Source organism: Podarcis pityusensis (assembly GCF_964106645.2).
Source record: "Podarcis pityusensis genome assembly, chromosome: 2".
In the NCBI taxonomy this organism is placed as follows: Eukaryota; Metazoa; Chordata; class Lepidosauria; order Squamata; family Lacertidae; genus Podarcis; species Podarcis pityusensis.
In genome coordinates this window covers 117,566,013-117,591,323 of record NC_138029.1, presented here as the reverse complement: position 1 = coordinate 117,591,323, position 25,311 = coordinate 117,566,013, and the positions used below count along the sequence as shown (strand labels likewise).

At 46.5% G+C, this 25,311-nt stretch overlaps 2 protein-coding genes and 1 long non-coding RNA gene across 6 annotated transcripts; 2 read left to right on the top strand and 1 right to left on the bottom strand.

Moving 5' to 3' along the window:
- The first annotated feature begins 3,006 nt into the window (after window positions 1-3,006).
- LOC308469841 (uncharacterized protein) lies at window positions 3,007-8,927 on the top strand. Of its 2 annotated transcripts, none has more exons than XM_080992848.1 (3): window positions 3,007-3,136; window positions 7,135-7,231; window positions 7,336-8,927. In XM_080992848.1, exons 1-3 carry the CDS (start codon window positions 3,029-3,031, stop codon window positions 8,520-8,522), a joined length of 1,392 nt encoding a protein of 463 aa, XP_080848974.1. In that variant the 5' UTR covers window positions 3,007-3,028; the 3' UTR covers window positions 8,523-8,927. The 2 variants fall into 2 exon arrangements, with proteins under 2 accessions (XP_080848974.1, XP_080848973.1); XM_080992847.1 differs by having other exon boundaries at window positions 7,333-8,927.
- A 226-nt stretch (window positions 8,928-9,153) lies between these two features.
- On the bottom strand, window positions 9,154-16,301 carry LOC308470181. Its single transcript, XR_013982228.1, has 4 exons — window positions 16,174-16,301; window positions 15,404-15,462; window positions 11,986-12,025; window positions 9,154-9,420 (listed from the first exon to the last, which is right to left on the bottom strand). It is a non-coding gene; the product is annotated as an uncharacterized lncRNA (long non-coding RNA).
- Window positions 14,324-22,403, top strand: LOC308469687 (uncharacterized protein). 3 transcript variants are annotated; one of them, XM_080992508.1, is made up of 4 exons: window positions 14,324-14,612; window positions 17,231-17,674; window positions 19,071-19,197; window positions 20,446-22,403. In XM_080992508.1, exons 2-4 carry the CDS (start codon window positions 17,447-17,449, stop codon window positions 21,714-21,716), a joined length of 1,626 nt encoding a protein of 541 aa, XP_080848634.1. In that variant the 5' UTR covers window positions 14,324-14,612; window positions 17,231-17,446; the 3' UTR covers window positions 21,717-22,403. The 3 variants fall into 3 exon arrangements, with proteins under 3 accessions (XP_080848634.1, XP_080848636.1, XP_080848635.1); XM_080992510.1 differs by lacking the exon at window positions 14,324-14,612 and adding an exon at window positions 15,405-15,886; XM_080992509.1 differs by lacking the exon at window positions 14,324-14,612 and adding an exon at window positions 16,537-16,635.
- The last annotated feature ends 2,908 nt before the right edge of the window (window positions 22,404-25,311 follow it).

Sequence of the window (25,311 nt, the reverse complement as noted above, 5' to 3'; positions counted from 1 at the left end):
GGGGGTGGGGTGGGGTGGGGTGGGGTGGACCAGTTGGTCCTCGTGGTCCCTTCCAATTCATTCTATGATTTCCATAGAAGGATCCTATTTGGGGGGGGGGGATGAATGGCCACCCTCCCTTGCTGAAGACTCTTCTTGGGTGTGTGGGTGTGTGGAAGGACCCTTGTAATGGACGAGTCAGTCATTAAGAACATAGATAGTTGGGTGTCTGATGGACATAGAGATAGCAAAGTGAATTGCCCACTTGGCACAAAGGTTGGGGATGTTCCCCATCGCCTAGATAGCATGTTGAGGCAAAAATAAATAAATCTGAATTTCACATATACTCTCATGGGATGACAGACCAGGAATGAGACCTTGGAGTCGTAGTAAATAGTTTTAATGAAGACATTGACCTAGTGTGCGGCGGCCATGAAAAAGTTATTTCCGTGCTAGGGTTCAATAGGAAAGGGAATGCAAATAAACTCCAGGTACCATAAAGCCATGATACAAATCGATGATGGGACCACATTTGGAATCCTGTGAACAGTTCTGGCTGGCTCACCCCAAAAAGGATATTGTAGAGTTGGAAAAGCTTCAGAAAAGGGCCGTCAAAATGATTGAGGGGATGAAGTGAGCTCCCCTTCCCATCAAGAAAGGTTGGGACTTTTTAGTTTAAAGAACAGGTCAGAAAGAGGCAACATGATAGAAGTGTAAAAATTATGCATGGTACGGAGAAAGCGAATAGGGAGAAGTTTCTCCCTTGTAACACTAGCACTTGAAGACTTCCAATTAAGCTTACGGTTGGAAGATTCACGACAGATAAGAGAAAGTAGAAATTTAGCCGCATGCGCATTGCGGGGGGAGGGGGTAGGTGGGGAGGAGCGGGCAGGCAAAAAGAAGTAGAAATTCACATGGCGCATTGTTAATCTTTGGAACTCCCACAGGAGGCAGCAAGGAACACTATCCTAAATAGTTTTAAACAGTGCTCCCCCCCCCTAAAAAAGTGTTTAGGGGTACTCTCATTTTCCTACACATATTGAAATACTGCCCCTCAATGAGGCCAAACTTAGATTCACAAAATGTTTAGGAATATGCCCCCCCCCCGACAAAAAGTACTGTATCGATGGAGGAGAGGGCTCCCTATGGATGTTAGCTATGATGGTTGTGCTCTGCCTCCACAGTTTAAAGCAGTAATTCTTCTGAACCCCAGTTGATTGCAGCTGAGGGGAGAGGTCTCTTCTGCTCAAATCCTGCTTGTGAGTTTCCCACAGGCATCCTGTCAGCCACTGTGAGGGCAAAATGCTGAACTAAGTGAGCCACTGACCTGATCCAGCAGACTCTTATGTTCTTATTTCTGACTTTGAAATAAATAACTCGAGACAACTCTGGATGGAACTGTTTATTGAACATCCATCCTGATTTGCTTCGTCAATGTCTTCCTGTTAATGATTCAGTCATCCCATAATTTTCAGTGCCTTTCCCCTTCATTTTCCTAACTCCCCAAAGTCTCTTAAATGTAACAACGTGGATTTCTTGTGCTAAACTGGTAGCATCTTGGTAAAAAGCCCTGCTTTTTGCAAGCGATTGTAGGCCTTCTCTTCAAAGGAATGATGTTTCCCCTGACCTTGTGATATTTGCAATCTTCTGAATAGACCCAAATATTTACTGTCTGAATGAATACATCTCTCTCTGTGTTGCAATGAAATACACAAAACTTTTTTTTTAAAGAAAGGCGTGGGGGGGGGGCGGGAGAAAGAGAGAAGCTGCACCGGTCTAACTCCTGCCTGCAGCCAAAAGGACCACAGCAGCAGTCGTTCAAGAGATCGGGGTGTGTGGCTGCAAAGAGCCTCCCCTTTCCTCCCCAATGGAGGCCTGAAGCCGTTTTGTCCCTTCTTTCCCCGTGAATGAGATCCCAAGGGTTAAATCAACAGAGCTGCATTTGCACAGAGAGGCCTGGACAGCTGTGAAGGAAGCTGCCCATGGCCTTTTCCTGTAGGCGATAGTAAACTTGGTGGTTTGTGGGGCTTCCTACCCCTTCGTGGATTTTTAAAATATATATATACACATATTTAAATATTGCTAGCCTCTGGGCAATTTGGACTGCAGAGATTTCTTGAAAAGGAGGTTGCATCACCAAGGCGGCTGCCGGCTGGTGCAGGGAAAAAAAGAGGTGCGTTGATGGAGGTAGAGGAGGAAAGGGGCGGTTGGGGAAAAGGAGCAGCTCTCCCTGCAGAGGAGGCATTTGAAATGACACAGGAGAAGGCAGTGCGAAAGGGGAAACTGCCAACAACACCCTGGATCTCCTTCCCCTCCTGCCTGCCACCCACCAGAATGCAGACCGAGGAGGGAGAAGGGGACTAGATCCGCAGCTCTGAAACAAAAGCGTTTTTCTACCCAACTGCATTATTCTCACCGAAATTAACAGGCTAGCCCTTAGTAGAAGTAACTCTGGGATGCCATCCCTAGTTGGTATTTGGCTTCATAATAAATTCAGCAATGAATTCTGCATCCAGAGAGAGAGAGAGAGAGAGAGATCTTTATGGATTTAGCATTCTTGCATATAGTGTGACCTATTTATTTTGCAGGGATTAGCTCCTATGCTTCTAACAGAAGCTTGCTCTGGAGAATATCTTACAGTGAAGGACGGTGGAGAGCCTGGGGCCCTCCCCCAGATCAGTCCCAGCAAGCAAAGCCAGGGATGATGGGAGTTGTAGTCTGGCAACATCTGGAGGGCCATAGCTACCCAAGCCCTGATCTATACATATGTATTTATTTGTTTAAATGTTTGTAGACAGTCCACCCATATAAAATATCAAGGTGGCGCACAGCAGGTACTATAAAATCTAAGATCCCACAAAAATACTACTAAATGATTGTAAATATGTCTTTGCCATTGTATTTATATATCACTTGCATTTCATTTGCGCTTTTGTATGACGCTGCCCCTGTCAGTTTTTGACAAAGGGCACTGTGGAATTAAAAGAAACAATTTCACCTGCTTGTTTCAGAACGCTTTTGAGTGACACCGCAGCGATTTTTCTGTGAAATGGAGAACTGGGTTCAGGATCGAGGGCCAGAGATCTGTGCTCAGGTCGTGGCCCTGGCAGAGGATTTCCTACTGAGGCAGCAGAAGAATGAGAGATGGGGAACTCAGGTGAGAGGGAAACTTCAGTTTCTGAAGTTTTGCGGGGGGGGGGGGGATTCTATCAGGGTCCCACCAAGATTGGTGGGGATTTTTTTGGTGGGGAGGGGGGCAAGTGTATTCTGTAATATGTCATTGGACTTACCCACACTATATATTTCTAGCACTTTTATACTACTCTAATTGTCAGGGTTTCCCCTAAAGACTCCTGGGAATTGTAGTTTGTTAAGGCAGGGGTAACCCAGTTGGATGGGCGATATATAAGTAATAAATTACTGTATTGTTATAAGGGTGTTGAGAATTGTTAGGAGAAACCCCTTTGATCCCCCTCACAGAACTACAATTTCCAGAGTTCCTTTGGAGAGAGGATTGATTGTAAAAGCTCTTGAAATCTGTAGTGTGGGTGTGCCCATTGATGCAAAAATGGTGTATTAGTGATGGATTCATACTGGACCATCCATCGTTCTGCTTTATAAACTGTTCTGTGATCCTTCCACAATGTTACCGCATTATTGCTGTGTGGAGCGGGACTCTTGCACTGTAAAAAGTGGGACCCAGAAACCCACACTGGAACATATGTGGTATAAAAACTTACAGGAGTTCAGCAGGAAGCTACAGGACATGCACTGATTGGAAACGAAGAAGCATGCCTGCCCCAAACTTTCACTGTACTGTATTGAAACTGGGATTGTGTGTGACTGCCCTAAGACCATAATGAGTGCAAGTCAAGGACTTCTCTATATAACAGTCCATTGCTTAGACAGAATTGCTCAGGACTTTCAGGGGTTAAAGGCACATCAGATTTGGCTGTCTCAAAACAATTAACTAAATCAACATCTTCTTTCTGTTCTTGGGCAAAACTATGTTTTTGGTTTTTTATAAAAGGAACCAGCAGGGCTTCATTTCTCCCCTCAGAGATCTGTTCCTCAGCTCTGTCTCCTTTGGCAACAGTAGCATTCCCCTCAGCATCGGGTGACTGTTTACCCCCCTTTGAGCGAGTAACTACAAAAGAACTCTGTACATGCTCTAAGAGATCCCATCCAATCAGCACAGCAGTAGGAATCTCTGCAGAAATAGCAACCTGCCACTTCCTTGACCAATCTTGGAACTTAACATGGATTTCTGCAACTGGTAATACCTCAGGGTGTTTCGAAATTCCTTTTAATTGCATAACTTTTCCTGGAATTCTTTTGGTGGGACAGATTATCTCTGGGTGGACAATAGTGACTTGCGAACTTGTATCTTTTAACCCTAGAAATCTCCTCCCTTCAATCCAAATATTTTCCCCAGCATTTTTCAAAAGAAGATTGTCTTGTTTAATAGTGTAGCAATGTGCCACTTTAGACTCCACCACTTCAGCAGGCTTCAGCCTAGCCTGACTAGCTTGGCTCTCCTCAGCTGCTTTGATACAATAGGTTTTTCCGGAGGGCTAATATTGACAGACTTTTCCCCTCCAGCTCTACAATTAAAACTTTTGTGGCCTAATTTTCCACATCTCCAGCATTTCAGTTCTTTGGGATTTGTATAATTTGTTTTCCACCCTTTCTCATCAGTGAGACTGGTGTTTGCTTGGGCCTTGTCATTTTGCCCTTTTGACAATGGCCTATTTCCCTTGTCTGTCTCTGAAGATGGGTTTCCCTTTGCCTGTTGGAATTTATTTCTATTAGTCCCCCACACTTTCCCGCCAAAACTTGGTTCATCAAACCTATGGTCCCTTATTTCATTTATTTGGTCAGCTATGTTAGTGGCTTCTTGAAGCGATTGAGGGTGTCTTTCCTTTATAAGATATTTTAATTGGCCGTTTATCGGTTCATAAAATTGTTCTAGAGCAAACACTTCTCTGATTTTTGGAACAGAGTCTGCCCTCTCCTGTTCTAACCACTTTGTGAGGTAGTTTGAGATTTTAGCCCCAAGCTGAGCGTATGTCTCCTCCCTCACTTTAGTCACACTTCTAAATTTCTTTCTCAGTTGTTCTGAGGTAATCCCAAACCTGGTGTATATTAGTTGCTTAAACATATCAAAATTTTTGGATTGGTCCTCTGTCATTTGAGCATAAATTTCAACTAATGCCCCACTTATCCTGGCTCTAAGTATCTTCATCTTATCTTCATCCTTCACTTGAAAATCTTGACAAGCTCTTTCAAATGATATAATAAAAGCCTCAGGGCTATCTTTTCCCTTAAACTCAGGAAAACGCTTTAAATCTACCTTCACTTGAGTTTGACTACTGGTTTTATTACTATTATTTTGATTCTCCATAGCTGCTAATTCCAGTTTCCTCCTCTCCAGCTGAAATTGCATTCTTTCGCTCTCCTGCTCAGCCCTAATTCTTTCGCTCTCAGCTTTAATTCCTTCTAATTCCAATTTATATTCTTGTTATAACTACCACTTTTCAAAGTCTTCAGAGAATTTTGGATCTCCTGCCTCAGGTTGAATATTAGTTACATTTTCTAAACTCTACTCTTCCCTCTGAGGATTTCCATTCTCCTCTCCTTCAGAACTTTCATAAGTTGTTTCCCTCACAGGGTTTCTTATCTTTTTGGGTGGCATATTGTGTGAGTGACAATTATCAGTAAATTAACAAAATAAGAGAAATTTTATCTCAGTACTGTTCCTTCTGGCTAGGCTTCTCTCAAGACTCTGGTCCCAAAGTTCTGCTATGGGTTTTCTCTCTAACCCTTCAAGCTTTACTTCCTCTGACCACGAGCCTAAACCCTCTACCAGAACAGATTTTGAGCTCTCTTTCTCCTTGTTTTGGCTTTGCGGCTTATCTTGGGTATTTTAACAACTACACACTCGGGCTAGGTAATCACTTCACAGATTTACCCTTCCCCCTCCAGGTGTATTGTGTAGAACTTTACATTTGTCCCTATTGAAATTCATTTCTTAGCTTGTGCCCAGTTCTCCAATCTGTTATGGTCATTTTGAATTCTGATTCTGTCTTCTGCAGCATTAGCTACCCCTTCCAGTTTGGTGTCATCTGCAAATTTGATGAGTATGCCCTCAATTCCTTCATCCAAGTCATTTATAAAGACATTGAACAACAACGGGCCCAGGACAGAACCCTACGGCACCCCACTTCTCACTTTTTTTCCAGGATGAGAAGGAACCATTAATGAGTACTCTTTGGGTTTGGTTCGGTTGACTAGCCAGCTACAATTCCACCTAACAGTTACCTCGTTCAACCTACATTTTACCAGCTTCTTCACAAGAATATCATGGGAGACTTTGTCAGAAGCCTTACTGAAATCAAGATACACTATGTCCACAGTATTTCCCTGATCCACCAACTATGTAATTACATCAAAAAATAAATCAGATTGGTCTGGCAAGAACAACCATCATGATAGTTCCCTTAGCTATGTCCCCCACAAGAGAGCCCAAAGCTATTCCTCCAAGGAAAGTCCAAAATGCAAGCAAGGACCCCCTAAAAACATATCCCCCCCAACAACAAAATCCCCCCCAAACTCTCAATTCTTAGAAAGTAAAATTTTAAAATGAAGAGGGGCAGTGGGCCTTGGTAGGAGCCAGTGGGGTATCAGCAGATGTCATAATGCGCCTTGGAGATCTCAGTTCCAAAATATTGGAAACAGCTGGAACAGAGGGATTAATATCTAAAATTTGACTAAAACCCCTCTGTTTCTACATGAGAATAGCCCTGCTGGATCAGAGAAAAGTTCTACACAGTACAGCATCCTGTTTTGTCTCGTGGTCAACCAGACACCACACTTTTTGTTGCTTTGAAGCTGCAGGATTCGGAAACTGGTATACTGCCCCTGAAGCTGGAGGTTCCATATGCAGCAGCCATGTTTGTCCCCACTGAAAAATATGACCTATCCCACTTTTCAGTTTTGTATTTTGATTCATACTGTGATAGCATTAGATGGGAGAAGTGTATCATTTGGGGTCACGATTATTCATGTAAAAAGTTGCCTTTAAAAAAAATACACATTCTGTTTCTAAGCCTTTCTGCTCCTTTCTGACTCATGTTTATTAATGTTTAACTGCAGGCATTGGCCACAGACCTTTCTGATACTGAGCTGCCTCCCTCAGACACTGAGCAGGAGCAGAGCTTAAAGCAGGAAGGTGAGGACACGGTTTCACTCGGTAAGGATTTATTTAATTCCATGCCTGAAGGTTTCATTAGCTGAAACACCATAAAGCTCAAGGGTTGGATTCATCACTTCAAGGTTTTCTGCTTCTCTCAGCAGGTGATGGAAAGGTGAGTGAGATTGAGGAGGACAACAACCTTGTGCAGGAAGATTCTGAGGCAGACGGCGCTTCTCTTGGAGGAGACAATTGGGGCATCCTTGAGACAGGAGAAACATCTGGAAGCCGCCAGGGCTCAGAGGGCCATAAGAAACAGAAGGACATCCCTATTCCGCTTTATGACCAGGGCCCCTGGGATCTGAAAGAGCCCAGGATCCAGGCAAGGATCTACAACTATGGGGGGTTGAAGATGTGCATGGACTGTGGGAAAACCTTCAAGCAGAGCTCGAGCTTGTACAGGCACCGGAGACTTCACACTGGAGAGAAACCGTATGGCTGCCCAGAGTGTGGCAAAAGTTTCAGCCGGAAGTCCCACCTCATTGCACACGAGAGAACCCACACAGGGGAGAAGCCCTACGACTGCGCAGAGTGCGGCAAGAGCTTCAGCCGGAAGTCCCACCTAATCACGCATGAGAGGATCCACACAGGGGAGAAGCCATACAAATGTGGGGAGTGCGGGAAATGCTTCAGCCAGAGCTCAGCCCTCGTGGCTCATGAGAGGTCCCACACCGGTGAGAAACCCTTCACCTGCCCGGACTGCGGGAAGAACTTTCACCGGAGGTCGGGCCTTTCGGCGCACGAGAGGACCCACACGGGAGAGAAACCGTACAAATGCGCAGAGTGTGGGAAGAGTTTCAGCCAGAGCTCGGGCCTTTTGGCCCATGAGAGGACCCATACTGGAGAAAAGCCGTATCGGTGCACCGAGTGCGGGAAAAGCTTTTGCGAACGCACAGCTCTCGTTAGACATTTGAGAACCCACACGGGGGAGAAACCATACACGTGCGCAGAGTGTGGGAAGAGCTTCAGCCAGAGCTCGGGTCTCCTGGCACACGAGCGCACCCACACAGGGGAGAAACCGTACAAATGCTCCGACTGTGGGAAGAGCTTTGGGCACCGCTCTGACCTTCTACGACATCAGAGAATCCTCAAAAGAGGGAAGCCATATAAATGCTCTGAGTGTGGGAAATGTTTTGGCCGGGGCTCCGATCTCCTCCAGCACCAGCAAATCCACACAGGGGAGAAGCCATATAAATGCTCCCACTGTGGGAAGTGTTTCAGCTGGCGGTCAAATCTTATTAAGCATGAGAGAATCCACACAAAGGTGAAAACTTACAAATGTACAGCCTGAGTGCTACGTCTTCTGTCTTAGGACATGAAAGAATCCACACAGACTGGTTGTTGTACTAAAGGCTCCAGCTGTGGAAATCACAGAAAGTCTTCCTGGCTGAATGTCAATAAATGTGATTTTTTTTTGTGGGGGGAGGATCTAAAGGAAAGTGGGGAAGAAGAGAAACCCTCATTGGAGGAGCAGCTTCAGCCCTGGGTTGTGTGTTATTAGAAGTCAGAGAATCTGTGCTGGAGAAAGGAATGCATCCTTTGCCCTGGCTAACCTGGAGTTTCTCATCCACATCTCCCAATGGTGTAATTTCCAAAGAGTCTGGTTCAGTTGCTGGAAACGGTAGTAGAATTGTAAAACTGGTAGTAATTGTCAGTCCCTTCACCCCCAGCTCTTAAAATTCTGTTCCAAGTCCTAGTCTAGAAATGTTCTTGATACAACATATTTTAATAAGAATGGTGGGAAAATTCCACTACTGTACTGTATACCCATATATATATATATATATATATATATATATATACACACATACACATGCACACCTCCTTTTCTTGTTGACAGCAATTATTTTCGGTCCCAAATTGCTTAGGATATTGTTTCCTGAGGTAGAATTCAGAGTGCTTGAAAACATCCAGACAGTAGCTTGGTGTGAAGAAGTGTATTGGTGGGCGGGGGAAATGGGCGAGAGATTTGGGAATCAGGACCATTCTGGATGTGGAAATGGATGGAGTGTTTAAGATCAGTTGTGATAACACTGTGGAAAACCCAAGCACTCTTCTACTGAAGGGGGGAAATCTTCATAACGCTAACCCTTCTTGTTACCAGGGGTTGGACAACCCCAGCAGAGTGGCTCTTCAAGACTTTCCTTGTTTTCATGTGTCCTTGAACTCTGACCATGACTCTTGCTTGCCTAGACGGAGGATACAGAGAGGGAGGGTGCAGATGGAAGACATTGCTCATTTACATTGCAAAGATAACACAGCTGTTTACCCAGATGCATCCAGTGTGTCACTCTTTTGGGGGAGGGATCCAACTGCCTACAGTAAATTTAGGTTTGCACAATGAGAGTGGATTTAAGCACTCTGGTGCCCGAGAACAGGAAACCCATGTCTTTAAATTTTAAGAAAGAGACTTTGGTGAGTTAGGAAAGTGAAGAGGAAAGGTGCTGAAAATTGTGGGATGATTGAATCATTAACAGGAAGACATTAATGAAGCAAATCAGGACAAATGCTCATTGTCACCTAGGCCCTGTTATTAAATCCAAAGTAAAAAATAAGAACATATGAAATGCCTGCAGGATCAGGCCAGTGGGCCATCTAGTTCAGCATCCTGCCCTCACAGTGGCTGACAAGATGCCTGTGGGAAACCAGCAAGCAGGATTTGAGAAGAAGAGCACTTTCCTGTGGTTTCCCCCAACTGGTGTTCAGAAGAATTACTTTTTCCAACTGTGGAGACAGAGCATAGCCATAATAGCTAACAGCCCTAGGGATCCCTCTCCTCCATGAATTTGTCTAATCTTCTTTTAAAACCATTTAGGACAGTGGCCATCACTGCCTCCTCCAAAGAGAGCCAGTGTGGTGTAGTGGTTAGGAGCGGTAGATTCGTAATCTGGGGAACCGGGTTCGCGTCTCCGCTCCTCCACATGCAGCTTCTGGGTGACCTTGGGCCAGTCACACTTCTCTGAAGTCTCTCAGCCCCACTCACCTCCCAGAGTGTTTGTTGTGGGGGAGGAAGGGAAAGGAGAATGTTAGCCGCTTTGAGACTCCTTAAAGGGAGTGAAAGGCGGGATATCAAATCCAAACTCCTGTGGGAGGGAGTTCCATAGGTTAACTATGCGTCATGTGAATATGTACTTTCTCTTATCTGTCCTGAATCTTCCAATCTTGAGGTTCAAGTTCTTGTGTTACAAGGCAGAAACTTTTCACTGTTCACCTTCTCCATGCCATACATCATTTTTAAACTTCATGTTGCCTCTTTCTCACCTGCTCTCTAAACTAAAAAGTCCCAACCTTTCTTCACGGGAAGTGGGGCTCCCTCCATCCCCTCAGTCATTTTGGTGGCCCTTTTCTGAAGCTTTTCCAACTCTACAATATCCTTTTTGAGGTGAGCCAACTAGAACTGTACACAGGATTCCAAATGTGGTCCCATCATTGATTTGCATAACGGCATTATGATACCTGGAGTTAATTTCCAATCCCTTTCCTAGTGAACCTTAGCATGGAATTTGCCTTTCTCACGGGCACCACACACAGGATCAACAACTTCATCAAGCTTTTTACTAGGCCCGAAGGTCTCATTTGTGGTCTGTCACCACCAGTTCCGACCCCATGGGTGTGTATGTGAAATTCCTGAGAACACCACTCTTCTCTGAGATGCTCATTCTCCCTGACAGTGGGGAGCTATAATCATGAGAGTGGGACACAGCTATAACATCCCAGAAGGCCTTATATACCAACCTCTTAGCCTCTCTTAGCTTTGCCGGCTAAGAGTTGTTGCCTCAAGGCAACAAACATGTTCCTGGAGAGTCAGGAACTCATTACACCTCAGACACACCCATTCTGTTTAAGAAGCAAGATAGTCATACATGTGACAGGCATGGCAAAATATTTGAGATTTTTTTGGGGGCCCAGAGGCACATTTGGAAATCACAAGGAACTGCTACGGCAGCACAAAATACCTATGTCCTAAAAGAAAACTGGAGATGCTCAGGCACCACCACCCTTCAAACACTCCAAAACCTGGATACAAAAAAATGTCACACATAGAGAGGAAGGGAGAACAAAACAAAAGAGAAAATGCCAAAAGGGCAATATTTCTCAATAATAATAAAGATAGTAATTTAAAAATTGAGATAGGCAGGAAGCATTGGCAGCAGTGATACAGTGGTATCTGAGAGTGCTGTGGCACTCACAGGTGCCACAATGATCCAATATGTATTTATTTTGATTTGTGATCCTCCTTTCACCACATGGTCCCAGCACAGAACACAACAATGTAAAATGCAGTATTTTGTCTTTCTATTCTGACTGGTAGTGGCTCTTCAAAGTTTCTGATGGGGCTCTCCACCCTACTTGGCAGATGCTGGGAAGGGAACCTGGTACCTTGGTGTTCTAACCACAGAACTACATCCTCTATCACCTCTCCCCCCATGGGCCCATTTGTATTCGGTATCCTTACAAACGATACAAGTGGGATCCATGGGAGATAGACAGGGCTGCTGCCCGCTTAGGTGAGTGAAAGAGAGAGATCATTATATACGGTACATATATATCTCATTAACGTTTAATTGCTTTTTAAACATTGTGCCCCCCCTTTTTAGCTGCTTCTATTTAGCTGTTTCTATTTTATCCATAAACTGCCTTGAGTTCCTGTTAGTGAAAAATAAATAAATATTATAATAATGAGGAGGAGGAAGAATTTTTCTAAAAGAGTTTTGCGGAGGGAAGAGGGAAGGAAGATCTATGCGTGTACTCACCTAGAAGTCAGCTTTCTTACATGCCCTTTGCCGTAAGGTCCTAGGGCAGGTTACAGTGACAGAAAAGGCAATTATAAAAACAGATACTGTACAACGAGAAATTACATATAAAAACAGGAAAGTACATAAATCCATGCTTGCAACACTCCCAGCCTGCCACGCCCCTATTTCCTCCAGCACCTATAAAAATTTGGATGAATATAAATAAAAATAATAAGGATGACCCCTATCAGCATGAGAAATTAACAATATGGGCCAACCCAAAATTAAAAATTGGAAATCAAGTAATAATTTGGCAAAATTGGATGAAAAAAGGTATTTTGACATTGAATCAATTAATTGATGAAAATTACAAATTTTTGGAATATAAGACTTTGCAAGTAAAGTATGGATTAACCAGTGAAACACAATGGCAATACATCCAATTGAAACATATGTTGGAAAGGCAGTTTGGCCCTGACGCTATAGCAGCATCGGAAACACCCGTGCTGCTACAAGATTTAATCTCTGCAATAAAAACAAAAAACTACACTTGCACTATATAAAACCCTACTCAACAGGAAGAAATATGATTTAGAATATGATAGACAAAAATGGAGTGAAGAGTTAGGGGTATAGATAACAAATTATATATGGGAGTCAAGTATGAAATCAACAGAAATAGCCTCTGTGGATCTAAGACTAAGACTTATTCAACAGAAAATAATATTCAGAGTCCACTGGACTCCAGCAAAACTATACCAGAAGAAAGTAACAAGTGCAGACAACTGCTGGAGATGTGGGAGTAAAAATGCGAACTTTAATCATATGTACTACGATGATTAACTGCCCGATGATAAGATCACTTTGGTGCGAGGTGAGGATATTTATAGCAAGAGTAATAAAAAGAAATTGTTATTTAGGGGAATTGAATTGAATTCTAAATTATATTCCGGAAACGTGGGAGATTTCAAGGGGTCAAAAAAAATGGATGTACCGTACTATATTAGAAGCAAAAAAACTTGTTTTGATGAATTGGAAGAGCCGCAAAAAGATTCCATTGAGCACATGGGTTGATAATATGGACAGATTAGCTACATACGAACGAATTGCATGTCGACGCAAAATAAGAATGGATAAATATGAAGAAATCTGGAACGAATATTTAAGCGATAAGGCAGATAGTGGCGGGACGTAGGGGGAGGAGAGGTGGGGAAATATTGTTTAAAAAGGTGTAGTCATAGGTATATCAGTGTATTCAAATCTGAATGTCAAATTGTGTTATTACGGTTTTTGTTGTATGTGTCTTAAAAGAAAAAAAACACTGAGCACGAAAAGTACGCTCCCCTCCCAACAGTGTGCAGAAATGGATTCAAAGGCACACTGCCTCATATACTGTGGTGGTGGAACACAGCCCTCTTGGCCCGTTAGCTGTTTATAGCCTCCTCCTCCCTCCATGAATTTGTTTAATCCTCCTTTAAAGCTATACAAGTTGGTAGGCTTCATTACATCTTCCAGGACAAAATTCCATTGCTTAATGTGCTGTTTACAGATAGGTAGCCGTGTTGGTCTGCCATAGTCAAAATAAAAAAAATCCTTCCAGTAGCACCTTTAAGACCAACTAAGTTAGTTCTTGGTATGAGCTTTCGTGTGCAAGCACACTTCTTCAGATACCTGAAGATACACTTCTTCAGATACTTCTTCAGATATCTGAAGAAGTGTGCTTGCACACGAAAGCTCATACCAAGAACTAACTTAGTTGGTCTTAAAGGTGCTACTGGAAGGATTTTTTTTATTTTAATGTGCTGTGTGAAGGAGTAATGCACTCTGCACCCTCCATCAGATCAACCTCTGTAGGTGATGAACATCATAGAACTGTAGATTAGGAAGATGTCCCAAAGGCAATCTGGTCCAGTCCCCCTCCACAGGAAGTAAACAATCCCCAATGGGTGGCCACCCATAGTGGCCTTAGGTAAAGGTAAAGGGACCCCTGACCATTAGGTCCAGTCGTGGACAACTCTGGGGTTGTGACGCTCATCTCGCTTTATTGGCCGAGGGAGCTGGCATACAGCTTTCGGGTCATGTGGCCAGCATGACTGAGCCGCATCTTGCAAACCAGAGCAGCGCACGGAAACACCGTTTACCTTCCCGCCAGAGTGGTACCTATTTATCTACTTGCACTTTGGCGTGCTTTCGAACTGCTAGATTGGCAGGAGCAGGGACCAAGCACCGTCGCGGGGATTAGAACCGCTGACCTTCTGATCAGCAAAGTCCTAGGCTCTGTGGTTTAACCCACAGCGCCACCCGCGTCCTCATAGTGGCCTTACTTCCGAGTAAAGAGGACTAGGCTTGCATTGTCTCATCGCTAACCACAGAGAAGAGTCCTTACACACTGTTGCCTGAGGACCGCGTAGTTAAAGTGCATTGTGTGTGGGGGGGGGGAGAATCGGTTGTAAACGCTGAAAGAGTTAATCACAGAGAGCTGTTGGAGCCTAGAAAGGCCCATGGAGGGGAGAGCCGGTAGAAGGTGGGACTTCTGGCAAGTAGAGCGGAGATTGTCGGGTTTTCCTTCCTTGGGGCGATGGGTCGAGTGTGCGCGGCGTTTCAATTCCTAGAAGGGCCGGCAATGCAAAGGCTGCAAACAGCAGGTGAGTTGAAACGGGGGAGAATGAGAGATCGGGGTTCAGGGGCAGGAGAAATTGAGCAAGCTTGGGGGAAAAGAGAGACTCCCCATCCAGGGTTTTCATTGCAGCTGTTCCCAGGAGAGCGTCCTCCGTGTCGCTCATTCCGCCTAGGGCGGTGCAGAAAAAGGGAGAGGGGAAAAGAGGGCGCGGTTCAGAGATTTGGGGTCGGGAAGAGGTCAGGATGGATGCAGCCTTGTTCCGGACGGGCGAAGGGAAGGACCTATTCAGACTGGCATTCAGTACCACCGCGAGATGTGGCCATGGGTCACAAATCGAAAACGGGTTGGAAAAGGGGAGGTCCCGGAGCACAAGGCTGCTAGCAGTGGTGTGGCTATCTATGCACCAGAAGAGCTGGAAGGGGAACCCCGAGGGTCATCTAGTCCGACCCCCCCTACAGTGCAGGAATCCTGCCCACAGCCATCCCTAGGTGGGCTCGAACTGCCAACCTTCTGGATTCATTGCGCCTCTTGAGGGCTCAGTTGGCCACTGTAGGAAACGGGATTCTGGGCTAGACGATCCTGCAGGGTTCTTCTTGTGTTTTGATTCTCATAGGCAGCAAAGGGAAGAATCTCACCAGGGACCAGGGGTGCAGGTGCTCTATGGTTGCCATTGTGGCAATTATACTTTACACAGTTGTGAGGCAAGTTTTCCCCAGGATGTTTGACCCTTTTTAATAGTTCTCTTTTCCCTCCTAGAAATACAACAACAAAAACAACCATGCAAGGCATAGTTTAAAAATAGCATATGACTTTTACCTGGTGTACTTGCTCTTGTCGGATTGAATGTACAAGGCAGGCAGGTGATACCTATGTTACTGAAACATATGAATATGTATTCGAGACTGACTAATAGTTATCTGAGGCAGACAAAAAACAGCATAACAGTGTGTACTTGATGCTCTAAGAGTTAAGTCTCCCTCAACAGTTGACAACTAACAGAAAAAACTGCCTCAGACGTATGACATCACAAGATTCTACAGCATTAACCCTTTGCATAGTATTTTGAATGCACCATTCCCACAGGCATGGGGGGCCCCCGCTAAAGGTGTAGCCTTGTTGGGGATGAAGTGTGTGGTGGGAAGGGGGGTAGTGGCATCTCATAACTTATGTTATTAACCAAGTCCAACTTCCACTCCAATGGTTTTCCTAAACCCTTACTGCTGTCACCATTTAATAGCACTTACACCTTTTACCTCCTTAACTTACCAATAACCCTGGTAACTGTGGGATGTAGGCACGGTAAGAAGCCAACCAAATAGAGTTACTATGTTTAACAAAGATAATTAGGTTTATTATGTGGTTACTTTGATTTGGTACTGTCTCTTTAAATGACCATGCTCTTTGTTGCTGTCACATGAAATGCCAACAGCTTATTTTACACGAGAGCAAGACAGCTTTGAGGAAGCAGTTACCCTCCTAAAATTATTTTGCCAGATTGCCCTTATATTTACTCCTTGTCAGTTAAACCTCACTAACAGTATAAGTGAGGGCTTTTGTGGAAGCCCCCGTTTCAACTCTCTACTCACCTATTGATGCACAAGTCTGTTTTTGCTATCCTGTCTGGGAATCTCCCTTGGCTCCCATACCAGATGTTAGATCCTAGCATCCTAAACTGCCTCAGGTATTCCCCCCCCCCAGCAAGTCTTCAGCGGCTCTGCCTTCCTCTCAGCCTTCCTTCCTTCTCTTCCTCATCTGTCTTCTTCTGGCCATTCTCTGCCAGCACCAACTAACTAACTAACTCTGACCAGCTTCCAGCCACATATATATACTCTTTTCTGGCCCCTTTGATCTAACCCCAGCCAATTATGTTATCTAACTGAGAATTCTAAAGCTGCAACCACCAATCAGAGTATGCATGCATTCTATCCTTCATTTGCATCCTGAGAATTCAAATTCAGCTGTCAGTTAAGGAATGCCAGTGTCAGTTACAATTAAACCAACTTTCACCTGACCAGAAAGAAGACTTCCCCCGTCAAACACATTGCAATGTATATTATAATACAGCTGACAGAATACATGACACATTACCCATTAAAACAAAGTTCAAATGCACAGGATTTCTTCACAACCTGTGAGAACGCATTCTCAGTGGCAACTCCACATTTGTGGAATTGTCCCTAGTGAGGCATACTTGTCTCCCTCACTATTAACTTTGAGGAGGCATTTGATGACTGAAATATACTGTTCCTGGCCACCTTGAAATAATTAACTAGAAGGACATTGGACTGCTTTTAAACGTTTCTAGGTGTTTTTAATTATTGTTAAATGATTTCAATCTGTTATTTTATTTTATTTTTAATTATAATGTTTTCCCATTTTGCTTTTTGCTGCCCTGGGCACTTTAGGGAGGAATGAGGAGATGGAAGCTGCCTTAGACCAAGTCAGATCATTGGTCTATCTTGCTCATTATTGTCTACACTGAGTGGCAGCTACTCCCTGGGGTTTCAGACAGGTGATATTCCTAGCAGTGATCTTTTGCATGCAAGGCCTCTTCTCCATCACTGAGTTATGGCCCTAGTTGTATCCTGATGCATTGATTAATACATGGGACTGTTTGGTTTTCTTGTGCTTTGCCCTTTCCAGAGCTGGAGGTAGAGCAAGAAATAAAAATGAAGGACCAGGACCCTGCAGGGCCAGAATCTTGAAAGAGCTTGAAGTCGGAAGGCAAAGTCTCATTTCCTGACAGCTGGGACCAGAGGAGAATTTGTAACTCGGCCGCTTCTGCGGCATATTAAGCAAGATCTGGAGGGGGAGCGTTTATGGAACTGGGATGTTCGGTGGGAAGCGTATTTGAAGACAATGGAGTCTCCACTGGTCCCCCATTCAAGGGAGAATAGGAAGCCATTCCAGGGCTGCCTTGTTGCAGAAGCTGATGACACCCACGGGACTGAAGGAAAGGAAGCAAGCCTGCGTCAAGCCCAAGAAGCCTCAGGAAGCCTCTATTCTCTTATGAAAGTGAAGGAAGAGATTGTGGACAAGGGCGCCATCATCCAGTTCTGCTACCAGGAGGTTGAGGAACCTTGCCAGGTACGCAGTGTTGGACATGATCAGTGCTTTCTCCTGGTTTGAGAGAGCTCTTGGTCAAATGTTCTCTGGTGGACTCCCTCATAAGACCCCTCTTGAATCAGGCCAAAGTCCTGAATTTTATTACAGGCCTCTGGCTTTTGTGCTCACAGTGGCCCTGCAGATACTTCTGGGAATCCCACAAGCAGGTTATGAGCACAGCAGCTCTCTTCCCACACTGGTGGGCCTCATATTTCTTACCAGACAGATTCTGGTGCTAGCTGTGATACCGCTATTGTCAGAGGCCGTGTGTATTCTGAATCGCTAGAATTCACAGGGTGGGGGGAGGGAGATAGGACTCTTCTTATGTTCTTAGATGTGCCTTAAGTGGCTGCTTCTACAAGAGATAAAGTGTGGCTAATTTCCCTGGTAGGGAGGCTCTGCAGTTTTGGTGCCAGGAGTCAGAGGAACCAACCCCCACGGCAGGTTGCCAGGAATGGATAAGACAAGGGAAAGTCCTTACCATCTGCTTTTATTCAATATTTACAAAGAGAGGCTTGGGAATGCAGCCTGTTGGTGTTGTCCTGAGTGACTTTCCTTCCCCTTTTCCTCCCTCTTCCTCATTCCTCATCTCTTTTACAGGTGGCACTAAGGGCCGTTTCTTCTGAGCCCTTTGCTGTCCTACTTTTAAGGCTTGCTGGGTTCTGGGAGATGGTGGGTCTGGAATGCTTTCTAGTGATAATGTGTCAGCCAGCTGCTCCAGCTATGCCTCCTCCTCCTCCTCCTCTCCCATTGGTTCCCAACTTTCCCCCTTATCTTCCTCTGAGCTGTGACCTCCCTCAAACCCCTGTTGTAATTCTGAACTGTCTTCTTCTCTGGAAGGGTCAGGCTGGGGAGGTGGTCTCCACCATTCCTCCTCTGCCCAGTCCCTGACAAAAGGACCTCTCATGATGACGGCACGCATAGTGGGGCTCGTGATATCCCTTCCCTCCCTACAGTCCCCTGCATGCCACCCCCAAAATTAGTGCCAAAAGGTTGGTGTGCCCTTTGGTACAGTATGGGAGGGAGCTGCTGTGTGGGGTGGTGGGATGAGGAGAATCAGCAAAAGATTGCCCTCCTTGTTCTGTTGACAGATGCCTCTGCAGGATCAAATAGCCTCCTTCTGTTGGCATGAGAGACAGCACTAGACTTAGCGTATTGGGAGTTCCACGATTGGCAACCTTTGAATTACACATGATCTGTGCTCTTCATGAGCTTGCAGAGACTACTTCCTTAGAGGTTTTTAAGCAGATGTTGGGTGGCCATCTATCATTGATGCTTTAGCGGAGATTCCTGCCTTGGACTACAGGAGGTCCCTACCAACTCTACAATTCTCTGATTCTATCTCATGGTGATATCATTCTCCTCTTACTGTTTTCAGGGACCCAAGCCTTTAAACGATGTGGCTGTTAATCTCCCCAAGTCAAAACAGGTACCATTAGACATAGTGAAGGTGGAACCCACCATGGAAGTCGAGCAGGAAGCTGACAGGCAGGCCAACTTGCTAGGTAAGTGTTACTGTCTGAACAGTTGAGCCCAGAGGAAGGGAACCTGCTGTGGCCTTCCAAATGCTGTTGGGCCTCCAGCTCCCTTCTGCTGCAGCCACTGCAGCCAGTGACCAGGGATGAAGGGAGTTGGAGTCCAGCAAGTTCTGGAAGGCAGCTGGTTCCGCATCCCTGTTTTGGGTGTTTCAGGCCTGGTTCTGACACAGACTCTTCCGGACAAAGTAACAGCAACTAGTGCTATTCCCCCAGTAAAGGCGTAATATGTGCATGTCCAATTTCTCCTCTCGATAACCTGGCCACAGCTTCTGGACCAGCCACAATGGAAACCCCCATTGTAGTCCAGTTGTGAGGTTCAATATAATAATAATAATTATTAATATTATTTTTACCCCACCCATCTGGCTGGGTTTCCCCAGCCACTCTGTGCGGCTTCCAACAAAATATTAAAAATTCAATAAAACATCAGACATTAAAAACTTCCCTAAACAGGCTGCCTTCGGATGTCTTCTAAAAGTTACTGTATTTTTCGCTCCATAGGGCGCAGCAGACCATAGGGCGCACCTAGTTTTTTTTTTGGGGGGGGAGCTGTCTTGGCTTCCTCTTTACCCACACACAACCTCTCCAGCCGGGAGAGGCTGCGTGTGGCTTTGGCAGAAGCCAAGACAGCGAGCAGGATGGATCCCGCTCGCTGTCTTGGCTTTGTTTTCAGCCGCAGGGCTGGGGTGGGGGAAGCCCGAGCTTCTCCTGACCCCAGTCCCCAGCCCCCAGCCCCCAGAACAGGTCTGGGAGCGGCGGCAAGGTTGCGCGCAGCCTTGCCGCCACTCCCGGAGCTTGTGGGGCTGGGGGAGTGCTCCAAAGGTTTGCGGATAGCTGCCTGAAGCCCAGGGAGCGCAGCGGGAGTTGGCACTGCACTCCCCGGGCTTCGGGCTGCAGGCTGCCATCCGCAAGCCTTCGGAGCCCGGCGGGAACTCCCGCCGCTCTCCAAAGGCTTGCGGATAGCTTCCTGACACCTGGAGAGCGAGAGGGGTCGGTGCGCACCGACCCCTCTTGCTCTCCAGGCTTCAGGGAAAGCCTGCATTCGCTCCATAGGACGCACACACATTTCCCTTTCATTTTTGGAGGGGAAAAAGTGCGTCCTATACAGCGAAAAATACGTTAGATAGTTATTTATTTCCTTGACATCTGAAGGGTGGGCATCACAACTGAGTAACTAAAGCACACAAATGAAATAAAGACTCTTTTCATTTCTAGCATGGAAGAATGAGGAGACAGAAGAATCCGAACTCTCAAGCCTTGGAAGAAGATGGTTGAGCACAACCCAAGAGAGAGACTTCCAGATTGCTGAGCCAGAAGAGACCCCTGGATGTCAGTTGGACCCAGAAGAATACTGTGGGACGCATCCAGAGAAGGCAGCCAAAGAGGTCTCTTTCTGTGAGAGGGGTGATAGAGGACTGTCTCAAAGTACCTTCCAAAATGGAAGCCACAGCAGGCATAGGAGGAAAATGAGAGCCACTGAGGGCAGCAGAAATCTCCGCCAAAACACTGACTCCCTTGAAAGTATGGAAAGGGAGGGCAAGCCTTATGCATGTGTTTACTGCGGGAGAAGTTTCAACGAGAGTTCGTCGTTAATTATACACCAGAGAGCCCACGCAGGAGAGAGGCCCTACAGATGTTCAGATTGTGGGGAAAGCTTTGCAGAGAGAGGAGACTTTAGGAAGCACACTGTGGCTCACATGGATGACAAGCCACACGAATGCTCGCACTGCGGGAAAAGTTTCCACAGCAACTCTCACCTCCGAGCACATACGAGAATCCACACTGGGGAGAAACCCTTTGACTGCACTCACTGCGGAAAGACTTTTGGCACCAGCTCACATCTGAAGAGGCATGTTCGGGTGCACACCGGGGAGAGCCCTTTCACGTGCACCGAGTGCGGGAAAAGCTTCACTCAGAAGCCGTCTCTTATTAAACACAAGAGAACCCACACGGGAGAGAAGCCTTACGAATGCCCTGAGTGCGGCAAGAGCTACCGAGATAGCTCTTGCCTGCTGAGGCACATCAGAGCCCACATGGGCGAGAAACCCTATCAGTGCTCACGGTGTGACAACCGGTTCATCCAGAGGTCGGATCTTATCCGGCACGAGGGGACACACACCAGAGAGAAACCATACGAGTGCTCGGTGTGCGGGAAAGCCTTCGGTCAGAAAGGGTCGCTTGTGAAACACGAGGGCATGCACACGGGGAAGAATCTCTATGAATGCTTGGACTGTGGGAAGAGCTTCAGCCGGAAACAATCTCTGGTTAGGCACAAGAGGACTCACACGGGAGAAAGACCGTACAAATGCACTGTTTGTGGCAAAGGTTTCAGCACTGGTGCTTACCTGGCAATACATGAAAGAGTGCATACTGGGGAAAAGCCATACAAGTGCTCAGAGTGCGGGAAAAGCTTCTGTCGGAAACCATCCCTCGTTACGCACAAGAGAAGCCATACGGAAGAGAAGCCGAATGGCTGCTCGGTGTAAGGCCTCAACTGCACCAGGCCTTTAAAGCAATTGAACGGTTTCACCACAAAAAATCCCTGGAACTGTAGTTTGTGAAGGGTGCTGAAAGCTTTTAGGAGGCCCCTAATTCTCCTTGCAGGCCTCAGATTCCCAGAGTGGCTTTAAAAACAGGTCCCTTTTCCCAGGGAACTCTGGGAATTGTAGCTCTGTGAGGGGAATAGGAATCTAACAACTCTCAGTCAGCACCCTTAATAGTTTCCATGGGGGAAACTGTGGCTGCCAAAGTGGAATAAGAGTGCTTTAAATGTCTGTGGCCTAAAGTTGAGATTGGAATCCATGGCCCTCCAGATGGTGTTGGACTCCCATTTCTATCGGCTACGCTGGGTGGAGCCAAGGGGAGATGGGAGGCCGTGTGCCTCTGAATGGCAGTTGCCAGGAATCGCAGGTGGGAAGAGTGCTGTTATGCTTGGGTCCTGCTCGCGGGCTTCCCAGGAGAATCTGGTTGGCCCCCCTGAGAACAGGAGGCTGGACTACATAGGCCTTTGGTCTCATCCAGCAGCCCTGTTATGTTCTCATGGGTTGGGAGGCTCCCTATTTCAGCTTCTGAGGGGTGGGAGGAGTTTCAGTTTCATTCCAGAGCCTATGGAACACAAAAATAACCACCTGGGAAGAGGGCTGAGTTAATAAATGTGTCCCAAGGGAGAGACAGTTCTGTTGTCCGAGCAGTTTCTGTAGCTGTCAGAAAATTCATATTTATTTCACCAAGTGGGCCAAAGCCCTTCCTGAGCAGGAATAATATTGGGTACTGAAAATTGAAGGTATTTAAAATAGGAAAGGAACCCCCTGAATGTGAGAATATCCCATCTGGGCAGATCACATTGGAAATAAGCCAGACAGGAGGCATCACGGTTCAAATACACATACTAGTAATGTGGAGGGCATGTAGCAGGACCAGTGAGGGGTGTGGCCTGGGAGAAGGGGTGTGGCCTCGGTGGCATTCCAAGGGTCATACAGGGAGACCTGGCTGGAGGCCCAAAGTTTGTCCCTGGCTTTGGGGCTCCACATCCCTGGCCACTGATCCTGCTAGCTAGGCATGATAGGAGTTGTAGCTCCAAAACAGCTGGAGAGTCTAGTTGGGGAAACCCTGATTTAGATTCTCTGCTATCAGTGTCCCCTCAAAATTTCACTGGGCTTCTCTCAATCTCAATTTCTGTGTGTGTCTCCATCTTGATAGTTCTATTGTCCTCCAATTGCCCTTTCCTTCTCTCTAATCTTCTCCTATTTAGTATGCTCCAGAAGTTCTCAGATTACAACTCCCAGCATCCCTGATTACTGGCCATGCTGGCTGGGGATGATGGGAGTCTAAACGTATGCTGCCGCCAGAAATGTTTCCAAATCCACTACAGTGGTACCTCGGGTTAAGTACTTAATTCGTTCCGGAGGTCCGTTCTTAACCTGAAACTGTTCATAACCTGAAGCACCACTTTAGCTAATGGGGTCTCCTGCTGCCGCCGCGCCGCCAGAGCACGATTTCTGTTCTCATCCTGAAGCAAAGTTCTTAACCTGAGGTACTATTTTTGGATTAGCGGAGTCTATAACCTGAAGTGTATGTAACCTGAAGTGTTTGTAACCCAAGGTACCACTGTATCGCTTTCTTAGCAACGTCGCTCTCCTGATTTCTCAAGGCTTGAAATGTCATAGCACACCACTCCAGCACCAATCGTTCTCCTGTTTACACTTCAGCTCATATTTGGGGCCTGCAGATGCATGGAATGTGCTAGAACACGAAATGCCTCACCAGGACAGCTGCCAGCTCTCAATTAATAATCAACAGAATATATTGCTAAAGTTTACCTATTTCCATCTACCCAGACCACCTTTCAGGCCTAGGTCCCAGGAGGCAACTGAACAAACCAAATGTTAAAAATAATAATACTTAAGTTACCACTTTGCCATAACTGCCTTGCAAGAGACGTTGACCATGAGACTAGCTCCCTCTCCCCCTGCCAACTCTGGCCAGGGATGAGTGAGGTAGCCGTGCACCAGAACCAGCGTGGCCTAGTGGTTAGTGCAGTGGTTCTCAAAAGGGTGTGGCACACCACACTGGTGTGGCAGGAAAGGGTGGCAAGTGTGGTGGGAATATTCAAGGACAGTCAAAGAAACATTTAAACTTTTCATTGTAGTATAAAATATAAAGAACAGACTATAAAGAACACACAATGCTGTTTTTAATTGAGCAGAAATATGTTTGGAGTGACCAGTTTTGACAGATTTTTATTCTGAAAGTGTGGGTCGGTCACTGAAAAGTTTGAGAACCACTGGATTAGAGTGTTTGACTGGGAGATGGTTCAAATCACCACTCGGCCATGAAGCTCTCTGGGTGACCGTGGGTCAGTCACTTCATCTCAGCCTAGCCCAGTGGTTTTCAACCAGTGTGCCGTGCCACCCTGGGGTGCCTTGAATGATACTCAGAGGTGCTGTGGGCATCACTGCCTCTGTCCCTCTTTCCTTCCCTCCCTCCTCGGATGCCCTCTGGAGTCTCTGCCTCCCAAAGGCTTGCACAGCTGTTTGTTGCAGCAGCCTGGCTACAAGCTCCCCAGGCGAATAGTGCCTCGGGCTGGCCAGGGGGTGCTTCCCAGGCCCCTGTAGGGCACTGTGAGAAGCCACCTCTCTTTAGGGGCAGGGCGGGCGCAGCTCAAAGACAAAAGGTGGCAGCTATAGCTGCCCAGAGGACTCCCAAGGAGAGGGGAGAAGAGAGGAGGCTGAGGCAACACTCCACAAGGGAGGATTCAAAAAGGGGTGAGAGGCTGCCAGCTCTACAGGCAAGAGGTGACACAAATGGGCTCCTGAGCCCCACAGGGGTGCCGCAGAAATATGTAATTGGTCAAGGGAGCCATGGACCCAAAAAGGTTGAAAACCTCTGGCTCCATGGCCAGATTGCCTCTGTGGCTGGGTGAGGCAGTCACCTCAGGTGACAGGCTGGGGGGCAGCTGGGAAAGGTGGCAGTCCAGCCCCACAAGTGTGCTGCTTGCTGCCTCCTATGTTTGTTGCCCTCTTTCTCCATCACCCCTTGTTCCTCTCCAACCTCTTTTTTTTCTCCCTTGCTCCTTTCAGCATAGGGACGTGGGTAGCGCTGTGGGTTAAACCACAGCACCTAGGACTCGCTGATCAGAAGCAGAAGGTCGGCGGTTTGAATCCCTGCGACGGGGCGAGCTCCCGTTGCTCAGTCCCTGCTCCTGCCAACCTAGCAGTTCGAAAGCACATCAAAGTGCAAGTAGATAAATAGGTACCGCTCCGGCAGGAAGGTAAACGGTATTTCTGTGCGCTGCTCTGGTTCGCCAGAAGCGGCTTAGTCAGGCTGGCCACATGACCCGGAAGCCGGCTCCCTTGGCCAATAAAGCGAGATGAGCGCCGCAACCCCAGAGTCAGCCACGACTGGACCTAATGGTCAGGGGTCCCTTTACCTTTTTACCTTCAGCATGCCAGGGCTTCCCTGGGCCACTGTCAGTTGCCTCAGGTGGTGGTAAAGGAGGAGCAGCCACCATGCCTACCTCACAGGGTCATTGTGGGGATTAGAGGAGGCGGAGAACTCTGCACACCACCTCCTTGAGCCTCT